Source organism: Strix uralensis, chromosome 1 (genome assembly GCF_047716275.1).
Source record: "Strix uralensis isolate ZFMK-TIS-50842 chromosome 1, bStrUra1, whole genome shotgun sequence".
Taxonomy (NCBI): Eukaryota; Metazoa; Chordata; class Aves; order Strigiformes; family Strigidae; genus Strix; species Strix uralensis.
The window spans coordinates 171,876,445-171,900,759 of record NC_133972.1 but is presented as its reverse complement, the minus strand read 5'-3'; the positions used below and the strand labels follow the sequence as shown (position 1 = coordinate 171,900,759).

The 24,315-nt window shown below is 40.0% G+C and overlaps 1 protein-coding gene across 9 annotated transcripts in view; it reads left to right on the top strand.

The window, feature by feature from the left end:
- The window catches only part of TSNARE1 (t-SNARE domain containing 1), a 508,719-nt gene that overhangs the window by 426,315 nt on the left and 58,089 nt on the right, over window positions 1–24,315 (top strand). For all 9 annotated transcript variants that reach the window (XM_074894731.1, XM_074894660.1, XM_074894674.1 and 6 more), the window contains one exon: window positions 15,471–15,586. In XM_074894731.1, coding sequence (XP_074750832.1) covers window positions 15,471–15,566 — 96 coding nt within the window. In that variant the 3' untranslated portion in view covers window positions 15,567–15,586. The remainder of the gene's footprint in view (window positions 1–15,470; window positions 15,587–24,315) is intronic.

Genomic DNA, 24,315 nt, shown 5'->3' with positions numbered 1-24,315 from the left:
AAATAGAAACTTGAGTCAGAGGTGAGTGGAAGTTTGTTGCTCATGATGTAATATCTGTCTGGTGTCTTGAGATTAGTTCATGTTCTCAGATCTCTTGTACAAAGACAGCCTTGCATGTCAAATAATTAAGAGTATTAAGATATGCATTATGACCAGTTTTAGGATTGACTCACTAAAGAAGAGGGTCTGTTGGTGGTTCTTCCAGTTGAAGCACATTACAGTAGCTATTATAGTCTTTGCCATATCCATTTTAATTCCTCTAGCTCTCTGCTGGTTAACTTTCAACAATCATAATGCATTTAAAAGAAAAGTAACATTTCCATTCATAAAAGGCAATACAAGAAATAGAGAAGTGCAACAAAATGACTGCAGCCTAAGTGTTGCACTGAATGACTGACTAATAATAAGTTGAAGTTTGTGAAGTAGAGCAAGAAAAAACTGTCCTTGATCTCCACCAGAAACTTTAAAATATTCTTAAAAAATTACAGGCAGACTCAGACTGATTACCAAATAAGAGGATTATAATGCAAAAAAAAAAAAAAGGACATCTAATGACTTAAAGGAACTAGCATTAAAAAGTTAAACTCAGTAAATTAGTATGTTAAGTACAGAGGCTTTGTCAAGCAGAAAGGGGGAAATATACACACACCCATACAGACATCTATACATTCTTTTTTTTTTTCCCCATGTGGAGCTCAACTGTTTAAGCTCTTGTCATAGATGCCAGGAGAAAAGGAATGGAGAGTTAAAGGCTTTGATCAGCTGCATGTAAAAAAGCTGGGACACTTAACAAGTTCAGAGGTTCCCTTCACTTCTCCAGTCTTCAAAAATATCTGGTTTAGTGAATGTCAACATCAAAAAATTTCACAAGCGAGACCTCTCTGGAGATGTCTGCCTTTGGACCGTTCTCTAAATAGCACCAGTACATAATCTCCCATGGAGGTTTCAATTTAGGTGGAAGTGCTCAGAACTACTTTAGAAACTTTCTCAGAGCTTCAAATCAGTCGTTCAGTGCAGTTTTCAGGAGTTTGTAAGGATTTGTAGATAAGTTTGGGAGGATTTTCAGATAAGCCTTATCCTGGAAACTAATTAATATCCTCATCTTCTCAGCAGCCTAGGAGAACCACCCAGCATACTTTTAAGAAAACCATGTCATAACAAACTGAACTACATAAACACTTTTTTAACTTAGCCTAGTTGACAGTTTATTAATTTATTGGCTGTACATTTCTACAAAGAATTCTTTAGATGGTATGTAACTGAAATGTATTTTTCTTGGCTAACAGTTAGTTATAGTTCAGTGACATGTTGTCTTTTGGGCTAAATACCATGCTGGAGAATCACATCTCTCTTCTGGCTCATTCACTGGAGGAAATGTTTACAGATTGGTTTTTTCCTTACACAGTATAAATGGATAGAGTAGATGTGCTTTCTAATGTGAATCTTGCTACCTGGCTACAAATTGGCACCATGACAGAAATCCTACACAAATAACAAAGATATGGTGGATTTAATGCATTTAGTTTCTTTGTGCCCCCTTACATCCTTGCAATGAGATAAAACTCAAACATGAAAACTATTTTTGCTTTTAAGACTCATGATTTCATTTAGTTCTTTCTTTTGCAGATTGTCCTTTCATTGCTGCTAGTAATGGATATGTTTTGTAGGATAGACTGTTGGCTTTGTGACATTCAAAGAGCTCTACTATCTTGTCTATCACGGTCAAATTATTACTACACACTTCACATAAATCCTGTGTTGGCAGTGCTGACTAGACTGCATTTAGACCTGGGAGTTTTGACTTTGACCATCAGGGTCAGGCTCCAAGGCCATTTGTGAAGCAATAGTGACATTCCATTGTTTGTAACAATGATCTCTTTTATTTGGATTCCATTATAAATTGTAAATACACAAGGATGTTGACATAGATGCAGAAAATGCACAGTTTTGATGGCAGTGAATAATGCATCATGCTTCTGAATACTGTCTTATTGTCAGGAACTGATGAACAGTAAAACGTTTAGACCTGTGATCATTTTCGACTTTCATATCAGACATTATTCACCATAGCTTAGTTCAGAGTAAAATAGAGTTTAGGACATGTATTTAAGGATAATGCTGCAGAGAGCTCCAAATGGTTGTTTGAGAGATGAAGGACTACATTTTATTCCTCTGCAATATGACCTCCAATGCCATACCCATAAATCTATTGCGTGACTAAATAATTAAAGAGAAGTGCTATCATCCAGGAAGAGGTTAACGCTTCTAATCTGAGAATCATAGAATCACAGAATGGGTTGGGTTGGGAGGGACCTTAAAGATCATCTAGTTTCAAACTCTCTGCTGTGGGCAGGGACACCTTCCACTAGACCAGATTGCTCAAAGCCCCGTCCAACCCGGCCTTGAACACTTCCAGGGAGGGGGCAGCCACAGCTTCTCTGGGTAACCTGTGACTCACCACCCTCACAGTCAAGAATTTCTTCCTTAGATCTAATCTAAACCTACCTTCTTTGAGTTTAAAACCTTTATCCCTTGTCCTATCGCTACATGTCCTTGTAAAAGGTCCCTCTCCATTTTTCATGTAGGCCCACTTTAAATACTGGAAGTTTGCTACAAGGTCTCCCTGGAGCCTTCTCTTCTCCAGGCTGAACACCCCCAACTATCTCAGCCTGTCCTCACAGAGGAGGTGCTCCAGCCCCCTGATCATCTTCACGGCCTCCTCTGGACCTGCTTGAGCAGGTCCATGTCCTTCTGATGTTGGGGACCCCAGAGCTGGACACAGTACTGCAGGGGGGGTCTCATCAGAGTAGAGTAGAGGGGTATAATCCCCTCCCTCGACCTGGTGGCCACACTGCTCTTGATGCAGCCCAGGACATGGTTGGCTTTCTGGGCTATGAGTGCACATTGCTGGCTCATAGTCAGTTTTCCATGCACTAATACCCCCAAGTCCTTCTCCTCAGGGCTGCTCTCAATCCACTCATTGCCCAGCCTGTATTTGTGCTTGGGATTGCCCTGACCCATGTGCAGGACCTTGTACTTGGCCTTGTTGAACTTCATGAGGTTTGCACTGTCCCACCTCTCAAGCTTGTCCAGGTCCCTCTGGAAGGCACATCCCTTCCCTCCAGCGTGTTGACCACACCACACAGCTTGGTGTTGGTGGCAAACTTGCTGAGGGTGCACTCGATCCCACTGACCATGTCACCGACAAAGATATTAAGCAGCATTGGTTCCAATACCGACCCCTGAGGAACATCACTCGTCACTGATCTCCAGTCAGACATTGAGCCGTTGACTGGTACTCTTTGAGTCAACCATCCAGCAAATTCCTTATCCACTGGGTGTCCATCTCAAATCCATGTCTCTCCAATTTAGGCACAAGGACATTGTGTGGGACAGTGTCAAACGCTTTGCACAAGTCCAGGTAGTTGACGTCAGTTGCTCTTCCTTTATCCACCAACATTGTAACCCCATCACAGAAGGCCGCCAGATTTGTCAGGCATGACTTTCCCTTAGTGAAGCCATGTTTGCTGTCACCAATCAACTCCTTATTTTCAATGTTTCCTAGCATATCTTCCAGCAGAATCTGCTTCATGATCTTACTGGGCACAGAGGTGAGACTGACTGGCCTGTGGTTCCCTGGTTCTTCTTTTATTCCTTTTTAAAATGGGGTTATATTTCCCTTTTTCCAGTCAGTGGGAACTTCATCGGACTGCCACGACTTCTCAAATATGATGGATAGTGACTTATCCACTTCATCTGCCAGTTCCCGCAGGTCCCACTGATGCATTTCATCAGGTCTCATGGACTTGTGCACCTTCAGATTCCTTAGATGGCCTTGAACTTGATTTTCTCCTACAGTGGGCAGTTCTTCATTCTCCCAGTCCCTACCTTTGCTTTCTGCACCTTGGGTGGTGTGACTGGAGCACTTGCCAGTGAAGACTAAGGCAAAATATCATTGAGTACCTCAGCCTTCTCTGGTAACCAGGTCTCCCATTCCCTTCTGGAAGAGAGCCCGCATTATCACTGACGTACATATAGAAGCTTTTCTTGTTGCCCTTGACATCCCAGGTCACATTTAATTCTATCAGGGCTTTGACTTTCCTAACCTGATCCCTGGCTGTTCGGAAAATTTCTGTGTATTCCTCCCAGGTTACTTGTCTTTGCTTCCACCCTCTGTAGGCTTCCTTTTTGTGATTCAGCTTTTCCAGGAGCTCCTTGTCCATCCATGCTGGCCTCCTGGTGTTTTTGCCTGACTTCCTCTCTTTTGGGATGCATCACTCCTGAGCTTGGAGGAAGTGATCCTTGAATATTAACCAGCTTTCTTGGACCCCTCTTCCCTCCAGGGCTTTATCCCATGCCACTGTGCCAAGCCCTTCCCCTTCTGAAGTCCAGGGTAGTGAGCTTGCTGTGCACCCGCCTCACTGCCCTAAGGATCTTGAACTCCACCATTTCATGGTCACTGCAGCCAAGGCTGCACTTGAGCTTCACACTCCCCACCAGCCCCTCCTTGTTGGTGAGAACAAGGTCCAGCATAGCACCTCTCCTCGTTGGCTCCTCTGTCACTTGGAGAAAGAAGTTATCATCAATGTATTCCAAGAACCTCCTGGATTGCTTGTGCCCTGCTGTGTTGTTCCTCCAACAGACACTGAGGTGGTTGAAGTCCCCCATGAGGACCAGGACTTGTGAGCTTGAGGATGTTCCTATCTGTCTATAGATGGCCTCATCTGCTCAGTCTTCCTGGCCGGGTGGCCTGTAGCAGACCGCCACTATAACATCACCTGTCATCTTAGAAATGGCTGAACCTGTTTACCTAAAACAAAACCAAAGAAAAACCCATCCACATACAAACTGGATAGTAAAAAACCCCAGTGCTTGTGTGTTGATCTTGGCAAATAATGAGATACATCACCACGGGTGTCCCTACTTTTGCTCTATTTATTTAATGAAGTAACATCCCTAATCTTATAAAAGGGGAAATTAAGGAACGAAGAAGTTAAATGACTTATGAAGGATCACATAACAATTTAATGAGAAAAGGTGGCATAGGTGCTATATCTGCCTGTACAATTCTCTGCAGTGCCTGCTATTTTGAGAGGTTTTGGGGGTCTTTATATTTGAATACTATTCTTACAAGTCCTGAACTCTGCTCTTTGTTTGACTTTCTCTGGATCTCCATCTGAAAAACTGAGCAAAAAACCTCAGGAGAATACTATCTCACACAGAATATTCCAATACTTTGCGCTCTCTCATAGAGGCTAAAGTGCAGTATCAACTAAGGCTACTTCCTGGCATTTGTGCATTTAATCCATCAGAAAACTGAAAGCTCATAGGCCAGTGTGAAAATGAAAAAATAACAGAGAGTAAAAATACTATTCAAACCTTGAAAAGCTTGTTTGGGTTTAAACAAAAGCTTAGATCAGGATTTTTGGTAGCCCAACCAATTCTCCGCGGCTTCTACAGAAAATCATGCTGCCTAAAATTTAATTCTCTCCCACCCAATAAAATGATATCGAGGCACTGCTATTTCTTCTTAGTTTCACTGGTGTTACACTAGATTTTACTTTATCCAGTTCTTGTGACAGACATTAGTAAGTATTAGAAAGGAAATATCCTTTTGTCCTTTAACGATGCTCATTTGGTAATTATTTAAGACTCTCAGCTTGTCTCTGTGAGATCTACTTTGAATAGGTGAAGGCGCACATATAGGTATATATAGGGTTAAGAAGCCGTAAAATAGCTTTTAGTCTGCCTGTATATCTGTGCTGTGTTATGCAGAGTGTGGAGGTGTGCATTCCTTAAGTTCCTAGCACACAATTTGTCACTTTTCACAAGTAAGATTTTCATGCCTGGTCCCAATTTAATTTACTCACTGTTACTTAGCACTTTTCTCCAAAGTAGTCTGCATACTGCAAAGGAGCAGCAGTGATATGGTGGATGCCTGTAAACTGGTGAAAAAAGGCATGCCTGGGAGGAAAAATCAGTCATGAGCTTTACTGGTATCCAGTGGTTCTCCTGGGTTTCTTTTTTAAGGCATTCTCTTGTTACTGGAACATTTTTTCTCTACACTCTTTGGACTTCAGTACCAGAAAAACCCTATTGCCATGTTTATATGTAAAGTTCAGTGCAGCAGAAGTCAGCTCTGTTCTAAACCACTATGAAGTAATGCACGATAGTTTGTGCCAGTCAACCACTGCTTGACGTGCTAATGATGGTGTTTTAGCAGTAGTAGAGTTACTAATAGAATAGGAGTCATGTTAATGATGGTCTAGACATAGTAGTGAGCAAAGTTTGTAAGAAGTAATATCCTATATTAAGTGAACAGACACAGTAAAGAAAAAACAGACTTTGAAACAAGTAGCATAAGACTTTTCTGCTTTGGGGGTCGTTTTTTGTTTGGAGGACTTTTTCAATCACATCAAGTGGTCTAATGAAAATACAAACACGGGATACTGCCTATTATGGTTCTGTGACATTTTCATTCTGGAGATTCATCAACTCCTAACACTAACTTTCCTAGGCATTGATGGCATAGTACTTCATGGAACCCCTTCCAAAAATTGGTTATACTTCTGATTCATAGGCCTGAGAAGAGCTTTTTTTGTGGATCAGTTACAGTAATGTACTGACTGATGGTTTATATGGACAGCTGCCTTCTGGTCATAGAATCAGATCAGCTTAAACCTTGGTTTGTTCTTTGGTGCCTGAAGACTTACACTGAGGGTAATTAGTCTTAATTACTGCTGAGATCTGAAGGAAAGTCTTAGTTCAAGAACACTGTGCTTTCAAGACAGAAAATCCTTTCTTTCAGTCGCAATGTAAAAAATATTGTTATATGAATTTTTTCCTCTACTCCCAGAACTGCCTTTGTTTTCTTTATCTGACACTTGCATTCGAGGATGGTCTGAAGACCCTTCACGGCTGATTCTCCACCCTTTACCAAGGATTTTACTTTTATTAGAATTTTCAAATAAAAATGTTGGATACAGCTATACACATGGTACTAAGGAGAAATTATGAACTTATTTGGACCAGAATCTCATAAGGGTATACAGGAGTGGTTCCATTAACACCAATGCAGTTGAGCCAGAATATAAAATTTCTTTGGCTCTGGTCCTTATAAGCTTGTGCAGAGTTTGATCTAGTTGTTATTGGCATAAGGAGCCAACTTGGGGAGCCCAAGCATTTTCCAGGACAGAGAATGAGCCAAATTTTCCTCAGTTGGTTCTGCAATGAAGCCATTCTGCACTAGCTCCTGTAACTCCCTCATAGAAAAACTGATGACGTACAGACTAGATATGTGAGGTGGCTTGAAAGCTGACTGAACTGCTGGGCTCAAAGGGTGGAGATCAGCAGCACGGTGACCCAAAGATTGTCATTTCCAATCTTATCAATTCATATGATAATAGTCTAACTAATAAACACTGCTCAGCAAGAAGGCTTTCTCTGAGCACAGCACTGCTTTCATGTGGTCAAATTGTTCTCTCTCTGCTCCCTTGCAACCGTGTTTCTGGGTTTGAATTGTTGGGGGACTTAAGGTTTCTGTGAGTCTGCCTGCATGGGGCTGTTAAGCATCTCAGTGCGGTTTCTGCAAAAGTATAAGGGCATTTGCTTTACTACCTTGGGCAAATTGTGTTTTGGGAAAATGCAGGCTCTCTGGTATTTCTGGTGCACACAATAGTCATTACCTGCTTTAAACTGCTGGCTAGATTTGCTATGTAGAATTTAAACAGCTGCCAGAGGTAGGTGGCTTCACTCCAGTGCTGGGAAAAAAATAATCCTCTTTATAGTGAATTTGTAAATCACATTGGAGGCCTGCTGCCTTGAAAGACATGATAGAAATGTAAGCCATTATCATGTGTTATTACAAATGATGTCTCAGCCATTAAAAAAACAAGTATATTAAGGGAATATTAAGACTGCTAATTCAAGCATTCAGAAGTTAGAAAATGCAGCAATTAAATGTGTGTGTACAGGCTTAACATCAGCTTCTGTCTGCTTTTAGGCAAACTGACTCAGAAAGCACTGTGCTGCTATCCTCATCCTGATAGGAGGCTGTTGCAGATGGTGAAAATTATCTCAGATTTTGAACATGAGTGTACATCAACGAGGGTTTGAGAGAAGTCATACCTTTCCCAAGCTGAGCCAAATTTCCTAGAAATGCTAAAAGGTGCATCCTTACCTATGGGACAAACTCCTTTCTCCCTATTCCTCCTCACGTTCCCCATCTTTTTCCAAAGCATGAAGTCACTAGAGAAAATGTTTGCGTTACCTTTTTCAGGGTGGGACACTTGTACATTTTTCAATAGCTTTCTTCTTTGATTTGACCGCAATATTTTCATTTAAATGAAATAGCTTGAGCTAGGTTGCAGGCATGGAGAATGTGAGAGGCTTAGGGGGAATGGGAAGACTGCAGAATTATTGGAAAGTGGCAAATACGTAGACACAGCATCATAAGGGAATGTTTGAAATCAGTCCAAATGATCTGGAGGTAAAGGCACAAAAGCAGTGTGTCAAAGAAAAGTGATATTCAATAGGAATATCATGTTGCGCTCGTATCTTGTGGGTTTTAGTCATATGCAACTTGTCTGCTTCATTCTAATTTAAAAACACTGAAAGTGGTTAATAATATTACTGGCCTTTTCTAGCCTGTCTGCAGAAGCAGTGATATTTAATAGCAAATTCATTGTTACTCTATAAGGAATCTTTACCATAAAGGTCACCAAATTTGGTCAGTGCATTTTAATTTGTACACACGTTAAAGGTCACATTCCTCACTTCCATTGCAATAACAGTGTGTTTACTCTCTTATCAGAGGTGATTGTGTATGACTAAGGGATCTTATAAATGTAAATGGCCTATAAAACAAAAATAAAGATGAAAACACTTGTGCAAGTGCAAGGGGATTTTTGCCCTCTGTATGTTTATATAATGCTTGGAGGTAAATACATATCTACAAGGTCTGATTTTCTGCTACGTTACTCCAATATTTCTTTTTTTCCCCCATGAGAACTCCAGAGCCTTCAGCAGAGTTTCTGCTGGTTTATATTGGAATGACAGTAGTTTCAGATTCATAGTATCATCTCTGTATAAACACGTCCAAACGTAATTAAGGACCTGGGCTCTCAATCCAGCAGACCTCAAATTAGCTTTCAAAATGCATATTAAGGGCATAGACAAATGCTTTCATGCAATTGCAAATGACCTCTGAGGGGAGGGTGAACAAAATTGTATGAACCTCTTTAATGTCACAAAACTCTCTCTACAGAGATTTGCATATAAAGTGTACCATTTTATGTCAAACAGATTTGTTAATCTTACAATGAAGGAAACAGTACTTGAAAATTAATCAAGGTGGGTTTTCATTGCCCAGCAGAGGCTGTTAAAAGGACCTGACCTGATAACTAGAGGCTGTTATTGTGTGGTTTCCAAATTTAATCATTTTTGGATTTTATTTGCTGGATGTGTTTGCAGGAAATAGATCTACATAACAGATAAATCTTCAGTGATTTCTTTGCTCAAGTAGTGGAATTGTACTTTCAGAAGTTCTTGTAATCCTGGCTTTGTTGGAAAATGCTTCGTGATTTGTTCACGATTTAAAAATTGTGTTTAAAACACACGTAAGCATTTCTGTAGGTAAAAATGGGTAGTCTGACTGAGTCTTTTGGTATTGAGCAGAGGTTAGCTTTCTGGTTGCTTACCATAATAACCTGTCTAAGAAATGATGACTGAAAAATGGACCTCCTGCCCTAGGAGACAGGTTCTTGCCCATACAACCTAACTGAGAAGCCTAGGTTATGTCAAATCCTTATGTTATTTGGCATTGCAGGAGGGAGGGACAGAGACACATCATCTTGGGTTACCTATCTCAGGGCGACGCTCTTTCTGTGCTATCATCACCTTTATCCTAGTGCAAGGGACAAGAACAGGTACAGGTAGAATAAGAAAGTGTGACATAGGTGAAATTGGTGAGATAGCAACCTGCCCAATGCTTTTGTCCTGCAGGAGACCTAGAAAATGCTACAACATTGGAGTTGTAGGGTATGTCTCTACTCTGAAGCAGTGTCATATGCTCTGAGGTTCCCAGAATAGAGCAGCTGTTCTAGTACAAATCCCTGCCTGAAATAAAATGCCTGTTTCCAGGGCTTTTCGCCTCCTTAGTAGAGACGGTTGTGAAACCTCAACCTTCCTGCCTTGCAGCAAATAGTATAGCCAGTCCATAAAGGGTAAAGAAGCACAATGCTGCTTTTCTATACAAGAATTAAATGCTTATATTGTTTTCTATTCTATATAAATACAGGAAAAACAGTTTCCTGTAGCCTCGCCTATTATTTATGCTTTGCTCCAGCTAGCTTTTGAACCCTTAGCAAGAAAACATTTCTTTCCTCCTTGTAAATACTTTTGCTTAGGAATTTCCAAGATGAAACTTGCTTTTCTGGGCCTGGGGCTGTAATGGGCTTTAATAGTTTTTAATTACTTAACGATCTGTTGTGACATAATTAAAATGTCTTTCAACATTTCACATTTCACCCTCAAGAAATAAATATCTTCTAGGCTGTAAAATATGACTTGCAGCCTATTTTTATGAAACAATGAGGGAAAGTCTTCTTCCAGGCTCAGTCACACATCCAGTGTGACAGTCAGTATAAAGTGCTTCTCAGCTATGTCCCTAAATAGCCTTGCTCATTCCTTCCATGCTTTTGACTCCTATTTCACATGTGTGTTTAAAGAGCCTCTGTCAGGATTAAAATATATCTTTACCTATACTGTTTTACTAAAAAACCCTGAGAGTCTAGCAAAAATAACTGTAAAAATCCATTACGTCTTACTACAGGATTATTATTTTTGTCCCAAGCTGCATTCTTTTCATCTTGGGAAAATGTGTACAATGAAAATAGTTTAGCTCCAATTTAATCAACAGATTCTAGGTGTTATGGGAAATGAGCTTACAACAGGTTGGGACAGAGCTGTAAAACCAGAGCAAGGCAACAGCATACCGTTCAAGGTTCAGAATAAACTAATATAATTAAAATGAAATCAGATAGTACTGCTTATAATTATATCTCATACATTTTCTAGCAGAAGATAATACTTTCTGGTAGCTTTAAACTTTTCCCAAATTCAGCCTGAAATTTTGTTTGTTCCATTGATTTCTATATCTCTATTTAGATATTCATTTTAAGTGATAGTTAAAGGGAATCAATGTTTTCCAAAATGGAGTTTTGGGAAACATGTTTCCCTGAGAGAAACATGGGGTTTAGGAGGTTTTGTTAAATTCTAGTGCCTCCTATACGTGGACAGAGCTCTGCAACTTATCAGGAAAAAAATGGAGAAAGCAACCCTACCTTTTTGTCACTTCTAGGAGTGTTTGGCAAAACCTCCAAGTCTCTCGAAAAAAAAACCCAAACCTTATTCTCTCAGTTTTTCTTGATACTTCTTTGAAGTTGGGGGGAACAGCCTCAAAATTCAGTTTGTACCAAGAGTACACTTCAGCTCTCTGTGCCAATAGTCCTAGGTGTGTCTTTTTTTTGGTACGCAGCTAAATATGCTTCAAGTGCAAGTGGAAGATGCTGGGCAAAATTACCTTATTATTGCTCCTGTAGGCAATCATGGGTGTAGGTTGCAGGAACTGAGAGGAAGTCACATTGCCTCAGAGCTTCCTATGCTGGAGTCCAGGAAAGTCAAGGAGAATAGAGAATCGCATTAATGCACAGTGTGAAAGAAAGATCTTCAGCAGCTGAGTGGAGAAAGAGCTGGAAAAAGACAAATGAAATCAACTACGGATTAGTTGGATGCGTGTGAAGTGTTATAAAAATGCAAAGCTCCCCAAAGAATTATGTCATAAAATAAATGACTCATTTTACAGGTGGCTTAGGTTTCTATTTTTTTGATTTTTTTTTTTTTCTCCTTAAACTTTCTGTGGCTGTGGCTCTGCTGTTCTGAGACTAATAATTTTGAGACAGAAATCTAGTAGTATCCATCTCATGACTTCTCTGGTGAGAAATGATCCCATTACAGGTTTGGAAATGGTTTACCATTTCCATGTAAGCATAGATTAACCTAGATTCAAGGGATGGCATCATGAATCACAATTGTTCTTCTATTTTTTCTGTTGGAGAATTGGAATTCTCTTGGGACCAGCTGTAGTTCTACCCATGACATGTGACTCCACTTCCCTGGCTTAAAATGGACATAAACCTATCACTGCATTGATGTTTGGGATAGAAAGTATTAATTATATGATTCTGCTGTCATGGAACCCCCATGGGAAAATTAGAAACTTTACGTTAAGTGAAAGGTTTGTGTGATTTCATGTGAACATGGATTTAGATGGATGTCCCAAGAAAACTTGAGTAGATAAGTAAAATTTATAAACATACATGATATACATAGCATAATAATTACCCATTACTCAATAAGGCAGAGATCCTACTTGGGAGGGAGGGGAAAAAATACTACCTATATATGCAGACATGGAAAATGTAACTCCTAGCTGTTGAGTGCTTACATTTCTGGTGTTGATGTGCTTCCAAGTGTGCGTTGGTGCCTTAGAGTTATTAAAGATATAGGGATGTTTTTTTCTCCCAACTTCCCTCAGGAATGACACTGATGCCAATAAGACACCATTTATAATCTCAGTTTGGCAATCAGATTCTGTTAACCTAAACTAGGGATAATAACTGGTGTTCGTTATATTTTTATGTATGCTGTTTGTTAGTGTATGTTTATGTAATACTCAGAAGAGAGTCCCCCTACCATGGTCTGCAGATCCTATCTGGTGAACAAAATAATCTGTCCAACCTGCTGTGTGCTAGCATCTTTCTCCTCTGATAAGGGCAGGGAATGCATCACAAGAGCTCACCAAAATGCAGGTGTGTCCTCTTCACAGGACAGGGGTGGTGAACTCCATGGGGTGTCAAGTCATACGTGAAGAGATGCTTGCATAGACCTTCCTGAAGCAGCATGTGCATCTGTACCTTGAGAGCAACTGCTGCCTTTTGCTCATATATCAGTATTTTTTTTCACCTAAATGACTAAAAGAAGCTGGGTATATGGCCATTCTTCCTCAGTGTGTGTGGAAAATGTGTGATCGGGCAGGGCTCAGAAGCTGTATTTCTATTGCTCCTCCAGCATGTACAAATTTATGACTGGAGACCAAAAGGGCTCAAAGAACTGAACATTTTCCTTATTGAAATATGAAGTAAAGAAAGAATTAGGAATTAGCCGGAGCATCCTACAACAGATTATATGGCTGTGAAGGGCAGTAATACTAAATCCACTAAGAAATGTTGTAAACAGAGCAGGAATCATTATCCTGACTTACCAGACAGGACAAGGTCATAAAATATGAACCAAATACCAGAATACAGGCTTGACTGTATCTCTCCTACCCTCTGATTAGTCTGTTAGTCTGTTTATGGTTGAGTTTATGCTTGCTTTATGTTGGTTAAAAACAAGAAAAAAGGAGAGGGGAAGAGACTACGTAAAGTGCAAAATAAGAGTGAACAGGACTTTACAATGTTAGAAAGAATAAAACAAGGGCATATCTCTGTAAAGGGACTGATGGAGAAAACATCTGAAGTGATAACTGTACAGCCTTTGAAACTCTTTAGGAATATCTGAGAATGCTGCTTGAAGCTAAATGACCCATTAGCATCCTCTGCTGACCAAACAAAGGCTCTGGCGTTTTAGAAGTGGAGAAGGACATCTAGGTGCATTAAGATACTCTGTCTGCAGTTTGAAGCAGAGGTTCTCTGTTTTGACTTGAATTTAATCAAGGTTAAAAGAAAAGAGGACGCTGTAGCCGGCCTGCTGTCTCATGCAGTCAGCTTTAAGAATTCATTGTAGTTACCCCTCTAGAAATGAAGGCTGCAAGTGCAGATCCACTATGAAGAAACATCACTTTGTGGGTGAAAAATTTTGTTAAAGAGAGAAATAGCCCTTGTGCACCTGTATTCTCCCCCAAGAGTCACAGCAGACTGATTGAAAAATGTGAGCAAATGGGTGCCCCCAAGTAGGGCTTTGGGGAGGGGGAGAATAGTGTCCCCCCACACACTCCTTCCTAACATACCTGACAAAGAGATCCTTCTTAACACATGCACATGCGATGATATATTTAAAACACCTATTTTTTTCCAAACCCAAAGAAAACATTTCTGTGTGAGTAATTGAAAAGCAAATGGAGAGCCAAGATGAATCACTGATTATCTGCTCTGGAGGCAGGGCAACACAGCGTTTTAATTTGTTAAAAAATAATAATCTGGAAATCCACAGTTTAATAAAAACCACCAGTTTGGTTGGTGATTGATTCTGGAGGAGAGGACAGGTCATGCATCATAGTTCCCTGCTGGAAGCGCTTCTCCAGCTCTGCACAGCAAAACAGATGGGCCCAGGGAGAGTTGCAGGGGAATGAAGCATTGGACTTTGGAGCACCAATGGAAGAGATGAGTCTCCTGTCACGCGCTATATAAGAATCTGTAGAATAAAACAGCTGGGGAGCTATGCCTCTATGAGAAAGGTAATGTGGTGCTGAGTAGTGTAAATCAGTGAGCAAAGGATCTGAGGCAGACTGGAAAAGTGGGTAACAGCAGTAATATTAACATAATCTCACCTGTGAGAGTGCCACTTCAGTTCTAAGAAAGGTAAAGAACTCTGGAAAAAAGCAATTGGTTTATCATGTCAGGATGGTGTTATCAAGTCTGGTGGCTGGAGGACTGGTTGATCTGGGGCCAGAGAAAATGTCTGAGTTGACTCTGTTTCATTAAAGTTACTTTTTGTCTGTGTGTGTGTTGGATAAGAGGATTACTGACACTGAGGGATCATGGAAACACCCTTCTAATCCATGCAAAAAGGAGAAAGAGGAATTGATCTGCAAAAGATTTTAAATGGGCATAGACAACACTGTGTCCATGGAGGTCACTGGGAAGACTGATGAGTTTAAGTAGAAAGATATCAAAATTAAAACCCTGTAGAAACTCTTTTACCATATCTTAATTTGAATGAAATCAGGGTGGTTAATGCTGGAGGAACATGTGCCTACCCTGTAAACAGCCTGCCTTATTGCTTGGCTAGATTTCATTGCACAGCAGGGTGGAGAGAGACCTTTTTATCTTACAGGAGACAGTCATCTTCTGGCAGCCAGAAAGCAGATTTGACAGCCCCAGACCAAAATCAAACTGGATAACCTTACCCAAGTCCAGCCCTCCAAGCAGAGCCTGGAAATTTAGTGTGACACAAACAATGATTTAAGCAGGAAGAGAGTAATGTAGACAAGGTGGTTGTATTTAAGGGGGATTTTCACTGAAAAGGAAGAAACTGGATTGTCCAGAAGGATGAGTCAGACCAACAAAATAGGCAAATTCTCCATGTTGTATTGACTTGTTTCAAATAGTCCTACCAGTGGAAAAATAGCAACGCTCTCTATCTTTCTGTTAAATGTCCATGTATTTATTTCTTTATCTTTCTCCTCTTAGCTACGAGCCAGGAAGATGAAGTGCTGCCTTCTCACTGTCGCATTGGCTGTCCTGCTGTTCATTGTCATAATCATTGCGGTCTCAGTCAAGCGCTGATCTGGCTACGGTTTCCACAGGTAAAAGCTTTTAACTAAGTCTTTTATCATACTTTGTAAGATGATTGGGAGACAGTTGAGGAAGCTGATTATGGTAAGAAAAATTTATCTTAGCTTGTAGATTCAGGTCTGGCCTGTGAAAATAATTTCCTTTAAAGGGTATGTGAGCTCAGAAATAACATCCTTAGTGGATCCTTAAATGTAAGCCAAGGTGATATTCAAACAAAACATCTTATTACCCTTTCTCTGCTGTTTGTGTTGTGTTTGATTTTATATGGATCTCATAGCAATGCTAATTAATGAATCCTAAATCCATATTAATTAGAGATGCAGAAGCAGTGTTAAAGACTCCAGACTGAAGCAGGGTTGGGAGTAATCCAACATCTCTCAGATATGCTGAGATATTCCAAAGTGCACCTACCTTCTGAGGTGTTCCAAAGAGACCCTGGAGCCAAGTTCTCCTGAGGAGCAGAAAGACAAAAAACTAGAAATTGCAGTATGGACAAAAATAAAAATGGGTTTGTGGTGATCTTTGCCCTGGGTCCACCCCTAAAAGAATATTGGTCTGCGTAGGGAGACTGTGCTGTAACCTTACCAAGATAGGCAAGACATCAAAACATCTTCATCCCAGTAGTGAATTTGAATTAGTGGATTTGGTCAGACAGTGGAATAGGCTGCCCAGGGAGGGGGTGGAGTCACCATCCCTGGATGTGTTTAAGGGTCATTTAGATGAGATGTTGGGGGATATGGTGCAGGGGAGAACTTTGTAGAGTCGGGCTGATGGTTGGACTCGATGATCCCAAGGGTCTTTTCCAACCTGAATGATTCTGTGATTCTGTGAAGCTATACTATGTTTTCTTTTTAAAGAATATGCTTTAAATGTAAAGCATAAGACACAAAAAAAGATTTTTCCTTTTTTTTTGCCTCATTACTCTAGCAGAATGACTCATAAGTTATTTCTGATAATCTCTGCCTGATACAAAGCATTTCTGGGTGCCTGCTTCTTTAGAAGGTCACTAGGCCATTATTCAAGGAGAGATTATTGTATTTGCAGAATTTCTACCATCCAAAGGACTCTGGCATTCCAGGTCTATGTGCCTGCTGCCATGGCAGGGCTTCCAAATGATAAAGCCAGAACCCAAGGGTATCAATGGGACTTTTCCTGCAGACAGCAAGTAGGAGCCCTGAGGCAGAAAGTAGTGGAGAGTGGGGACAATTTTTGGTTTAGAAACCTCTCATGTCCCACAAAGACTTGCATAAAGCATGTGTGATACTAGTCTTGTACTTAGTTAGATATTGCATTATGCTGGGGATCACTGGGAACTTTTACAATAATTTATTCAGAGATTTCTTAGCCTGAACTATCCTCTGGAACTACCCGAGAGAAAGCACAAAGGATTGCTAGATTTTGTTTATTGCTTTGTTTTACAAGAGTTCAGTGTTACTTGATAATGCTATCCTTCTGCCTGAGAATGAAGGAATTGCCCTCTAAAATGGCTTCTGTCTACATCATGCTCTCAACTAAAACTAACAGGGGTTGGTTCAAAACAATCAGTGAAAGGTGATTCTTCACACAGGGCGTACTTAAGCTTTGGAAGTCCTTCTGGCATGACATTGTGGATGCCAAAATTTGAGTGCAAGAAGGAATTGTACAAACCCATGAAAGAAAAAACCTGTTGAAGGATATCAAGTACCGTCTCATTGATTTTGGATGAGAATGATCATGAACCCTACATTATGGCTTGGAGAAATAGCTGTAAATATTTTTCTGCACTTGTGTGCTTACTTAGGTGTTTGGCCAGCACTGAAGTGAGAACGATATCAGTGAGATGGTACTGATATGATCAAATATGGATATTCTTATGATGAATATATATATAAAACGATATATATAAAAATTCTACATCTATTTTTATCCCTCTTTTACATAAGAGACACTGCTTACAGATACAGATAGTGATACATCCTGCTGATTTAAATCTAGATCAACTACAATAATTTTAGTTGCATTATTCTGGTTTTACTCTGCATTAGTCTGATTTTAAAATGTGATCCATCATGGTAATCAATAATATAATCAATTTTCTTTTATATATAGTTAAATATTCCTATCTCCTAGAAATCCCAAATCTTATTAACAGTTGACTAAATCTAGACACGTTTTAATCTAAATCCCTTAAGTGAAGAAAGTCAGGGAAACAAAATATTCTTACAATAAAACTCCACTGGAAAACTAGAGTTAATTATCTGTTAAGAGATCCATGTCTAGAGGAAAGTGAACCTAGAGATACTAATGAAAGCTCTACTTTTCATCATCAGTTGTGAAACTAATTATTAAGCTTCTAAAACATGAGTTACTCTCCAGCAGTACAAATATAGGCAAAACCTACACTGAGTTATATTGGAACAAGTATGCTTTCTGATCATTATAAACTGTTTTTAATCTAGATTGACCCCAAATGGTATGAAGCAGATATCACAATTATATTTTGAAGATTTCCAAACCAGAATATTTTCAGAATTTCCATGTGCATAGTGAACATTTTTTCTATTCTGAATTGCAATGCAAATGTATTTTAAAATATCAGTAGGTTTAAAGTTTCAACTACCTCAACACACTGTTTCATATAAAACTGTTACATACTTTAGGGAGATAGAGAACAGCTGGGTTTTAATGTATAACAGGTCTACATGACCATTCAGAGAAAGTAAAGGGAAGAAAGTAAGCTAGGGAACTAGTTACAAAAGACTCTTATTGGCACAGGACACACAACTAAATAAAATCCCAAGTTTAGTAATGGCTGGCCAGAACTTCCGTTTAATATGTCATCAAAGAGTTTGCTCTGAGCTGGAGCAGTAAGGAGCCAAAAGAAACAGCACCAGCCACCCCATTCAGGTGGTTTAAGTCCCATTTGCATGATATTCAAGGCAGGCTTCTTTAGCATTCATGGGTGCAACCACAATGAGAAATCTGAAGGTCACTATTCAGTGAGTTAAAGAAATTATGCCATTAGTAGCTATGGTCACCAATGATTGTTATGATCATTAACATATAAAGCCTTCTTCCTTTTTTTTTTTTTTTTTTGGTTCCTGTTTCTGCCTTTGCAATAATGATACTGAATCAATGGTTCTTCCCAAAAGGACAAAAAACCACTTTCTTTTCCCCCAATGAGACATGACTTTGGCAGACAAGCCTATTCCTTCCATAGGAAAGAACGCTTTATGAATCTTGTAAAGCAAAGAGCAGTTTTTCCCAGGAGTTTCTCAAGCAGTGGTGGCATCATTGGCTGCTGGCTTAGTGTGTGCAGAGAGAGCAGCTGTTCAGGAGAGCTCTGAGCCCTGACTTCTGCCTGTCGAGCCCCCCGCCATAAGTATGTCACTGCTCCCTTGGGGCAGTTTTGTCTGGCAGAGAGACAGAAGAGCATCTACAGAGGATGCAGAGAAACTCCTGGGGACTTGCGTACAGTTGTTTGCTGACACCTCAGGAAAATAGCCCAGGAACTTCTGGGTCACATTGCTCATATTGTAGCAACATTGCAGCTGCTCTTTTAGCTCTTATGGTACAACATCAGTAAACATCTTAAAAGGACAGTATCTCAGTAGCAGTCTGAAAGAAGTCTCTCCTTTAACAATGTTTTTGTCTAGTGTCAGCCTAGAATGGAATGGAATGGAGTGGAATTAGAATAGAATAGAATAGAATAGAATAGAATAGAATAGAATAGAATAGAATAGAATAGAATAGAATAGAATAGAATAGAATAGAATAGAATAGAATAGAATAGAATAGAATAGAATAGAATAGAATAGAATAGAATAGAATAGAATAGAATTTACAGTTGGAAGGGACCTACAATAATCATCCAGTCCAACTGCCTGGCCAATTCAGGGCTGACCAAAAGTTAAAGCAAATTACTAAGGGCATTGTCCAAATGCCTCTTAAACACAGCCAGCCTTGCTCTCCAGCCGCTCCTCTCCCAATTTATACTTGTGCCCAGCGTTACTCCATCCCAGCTGCTGTATCCAGCATTTCAACTTGTTAAATTTCATCCCATTAGTCATAGCCCAGTGCTCCAATCTATCTAGATCTCTCTGCAAGGCCTTCTGTATCTCAAGACAGTCAACAGCACCTCCTGGTTTGGTATCATCAGCAAACTTGTTAATGGAGCATTCAACGCCTTGAACCAGATCATTGATAAAGATATGATCAGAACTGGCCCTAGAATTGAACCGAGGAACACCGTGGTGACCAGTCGCCAGCCAGATGTAGCCCCATTCGCTACAACCCTTTGATCTCTGCCCTTCAGCCAATTCTTCATCCAGTACACCATGAACCTCTTCATCCCACAGTTGGCCAACTTGTCTAGAAGAATGCTGTAAGGGACAGTATCAAAAGCCTCAATAAAATCCAGAAAAACTACATCCACTGCCTTCCCTTCATCCACTGGGCAGGTGATCCTGTCATAGAAGGATATCAAATTAGTTAAACAGGACTTTCCTTGGTGAACTCGTGTTCACTGTGCCTGATGATTGTGCTGGTTTTTAAATGCCTTTCAATAGTACCCAGTATAATCTTCTTCATAGTTTTCCCAGGTCTGTAGTTCCTCATGTCTTCCCTCACACCCTTTCTGTAGATTAGAATAACACTGAATAGCTTCCAGTCAGCAGGGACCTCTCTAGAATCCCAAGACCTTTGATAGATTATCGAGAGGGGTCCTACCATAACATAGCTCCTTTGGAACTCTGGGATGAATCCCATCAGACCCCATGGACTTGAAAACATGGAGTTGCTACACCTCATCCCTTACAATTTCAGTGTCCACAAATAGAAAGTCACTGTTTCCACGCTCATGGTCCTCTGACTTAGGGGACTGAGCAGCCCAAGGTCTATCAATATTATTAAAGACTGAGGCAAAAGCACATTGAATTCCTCCACTTTCTTTTCATCCCTATTAGTCAGATGACAATCTTCAACAAGTATAGGTGCAATATTTTCTTTAGATGTCCTCCTGCTATTAACATACTTTAAAAATCCCTTCTTGTTATCTGAAACAACACTGGCCAGTTTCAACTCTAATTGAGCTTTGGCCTTTCGTGTCTTCTCCCCGCGTAAATGAACCACAGCTCTGTACTCTTCCTGCGAAGCCTGACCTTGCTTCCAGAGATTGTACAGTTTCTTTTTCCTCTTGAGCTCCACAAAGAATTCCGTTTGTGGACAGAGAAGATAAACCTTCCGTATCCTCCTTCAAGTCAATTGGTTGAGTGCACAATTACACAAAGTGACAATCAAGACCATTGGAATCCTAAGTCTTAAGCATTCTTTATAGGAAAAAAGAGGTGACAAACTTTGAGAAAGATGCTACATGTATTTGACAGTTGGAAAATATGCTTTCCAATGACAATCTAATCATCTCGATCTAGTCGATTAGCCAAAGAAAGAGAGAATGAAAGATGACTTGACTACTCTGCACCCTTTTCTTGGAAGAAGTCATTGCAGCAGAAGGTGCCTTCCCTGTTTAAAAGACACATGTCAGTCAGTCAAAGGTTACTGGACTGAGCACATGGACTTTGTTATATAGATTCCTTAAACCCTGTAGACTTAACTGTTCTTTCCAGCTTTAGAATCTGTCTGTGAATAAAGAGGTGAGAGCCCAGAGGAGTAAAACAGTATTTTCCTCCTTGGTAGCTGACGCAATGGTTGATAGTGATGCACAGCTATGGAAGAGCAGAACAGGCAAGTGTACAGGAGATCATTCAGCAGAATATTCTGCCATCCTTCAGCAACTTGAAGCTCAAAGGCTTCCTGATCCAGGAAGCAGTTATTTAATCTTTAGCAGCCATTGATGCATTCCTTTCTTGTTAATTTGACCAGTTGCATTTTGAATTACCATAAACTTTTAAAATGTGAAATGTCCTGAGCCAGTCTAATTACAATCAACATGTAATCTTTAACGTACAGCTAAAAATCCATTTTAGCCAGCATCTCCAGAGCAGGGCTGTAGTCCATATGGAAAAGCAATAATCAGGCTCCTGGTATCTGTTTCCTGAATATGCAATTGTCTTGTTTCGAATTTAAATTGAATTAATTATTATAAAAAAACTAGAAATTATTGTTTTAATTTAGATTATTTTTTTCCTTCTTGGTAATCACAGTTTCCCTTGCCTAATTCATTTATGGTCTTCTTATGTTGTTAAATGTTTTCTGTAACCTGACCAATGAGGATGAGGTTCAGACAACTGATTTTATACAGTCCATTTTTGGTGTTTGTTTTGTCCTTACTTTCAGACCTTATTTTTTTGGAGTTGGGGTTGGGTTTTTTTAGTACCTTGTGCAGTGCAGTGTTCCTGTGTTGTACTAAATGTGTGCATGAGGCTTCCTTGCAATGCAATAGGAATCATAAAACCTGCACTTGCAGTCACTGAGCGTGCTTGGAGGAGTAGAGGAATGCTCATTCATGTGATCTGGCCTAGGGAAGTAAAGAGCACCTTCATCTCAGAGTTTTAGATCTTGGAGTTTGAAACTAGGACAGCAGAATAGATTTCTGCAAAATGGGATTTTGCTAGGTCAGCCTCAGCCCCTTCTGATGTCATTAAGGCTGCACCTTTTTCTCATAGCAGCAGACATGCAGGAAGGGAATAAAGTACCATGTGGAGCCAAGAGGAAGTTCTTCCAAGGCAGGGCACATCAATAACCCACCAACAAATGCGGTCAGAGCCTGTATCTGCCAGGGTCATGAGGGCTGCAGGTGGCAGAGAGGGAAAAATTGACAAGTGGCTTGGTGATACTTGGCATTTACAGTTCTGTCGTTCCTTCCCAGGAGGAGCCAAGTCTGGGCACCCTCTCCTGACACACTCAATAGAAATCCTGACATTTGCCTGGCCTGGCAATGTCAGGTTGTAAGAGCACAGCAATTCCTACTCAGTGTCGAACAAAGCAATAATTTAACCTAATGAACATTGTAAATAAGGGCAAAACATAGACAGTGTTTTTTATGGTATTGCTTTTGCCTTTTAAGCAGATATCACAGTGCTGGCTTTACTTAGTGTCTCTGGTTTTGCCACACATCGGCTTAATAACTATGTGAGTGGCTCAGTTTTCAAGCTCGTTTCAGTCTCTCAAGACCAGTAAGGGTCATAATATTTTTGACAGCTGTCATTCAAATTCTAAAATAATTCACCCCTCTGCCCTGCTGTGGCACTGCTGCCATGTTTGCTCTGCAGCACAATCAGGAATCAATAACTCTGCAATATCTTTTTTTTTTTTTCTTCTCATTCCCATTATTTTTGAAAAGGTTCCAACAGTTATAGTCAGGTGTCAATTCTTGTCAGTTTGATTCTTGTCTTTTAGTCTATAATTACTTGCTTGGATCCTGGCATCCTTGCTCAATTTTTGCTCTGGCAAGAAGACTGAGGTACATCCTGATTCTGCAGTAACTTTTGTGCTTCAAATTTAAACGAGTCAAAAATGAGATCTGAATTTTCACTGATTAATATATAATGAGTCTGGTTTTAAGATTTGGCCCAATTTCTTAAATTAAGCTAACAGTTATATTCTTGAAGACCTCCTGATTCCAATGGCCATGTCTGTACTTCTCTTAGCTGAATTATTTCCCTAACAGCAAGTTAAAATCTGTGATGCAGATATGTAGAAGAGAGAAAGAGTTACCAGTAGAAAAATAAATTTTAAGAGACAAGAATCTGCTTTATGCAAAAATTCCTTCAAAATAACAGGGCAAGAAAGGCAGAAGTGCTAGTAAATAGGTAGATTAATTTCTAGGAAGTTCTCTGAGTTTTCACCATTTATACACACGTCTTCCAAACCTTCAAACAGATGAATGTTTTGATGGGACATCACATAATCAAGTTCCTGTGATTGAATGCACTGACCTTGATTGTTACCCATCTGCATGTTCTTTGGCCTTTATAAGCATCACATAATGCCGGGTCATTAATTCTACTGTGAAAGAGAACTAAGGGAGGATGTATTATGTTGCCTTTGCCTTAGCTTGAGAGTCCACATGTAGACAGTTCCTGCAGCTCAAATAACGAGTAGTAACTTGAATTCATTGATTTGAATCCAAAGTCAGTAGGACTTTTGAGCAGTCAGCAGCTTTCTTCGTCCCGTCTCAGGTTTCTACACAGTTTCTTTGCAATCAGTGGGAAAATGGAGTACTTTCACTGACTGGCTGTGCACAGTGCTGACCCTTCAGATAGATGGTACATCTTTGATCTGAGCTTCCCAAAGCAATCTGAAAACATTAATTATTTATGCTTTGCAATGCCTTTAAACTTTATCCATGATGACATACCTCTAAGGACCTGACAGAAGAGGCTGTTCTTCAGCACAATCAGTTTGAACTGTTAGAAACAACACAAAAATGGCCATACTGATTCAGACCAATGGTCTCTCCGGTCTCATATACTGTGTCATTCACAGGTACTTAAGGAAATACCATGTAAAAAGAAGAATTATCAGCTAGAATTGTGGACAGCACCAGTCATTCCTTTAACTGCCTAAGTATATATTTACATGCCTAAAATTTAGGTTCCAAATTGGAACAGATTGTCATAAGTGTATGTCTAAAATCTTTGAATGAGTTAGTAGCAAGTGTCTTCTTCCCTGTGGATAGTCTCATTTCCTCAGGAGCAGTGACGTCTGGTGGAGGGAGCAGTTGTGTATGCAGTACGATTAATGGCTCAGGAGGGTTCTCTGAGGCATAAATCAGTAGCTCCCAGGAGAAGGGAGGATTAGG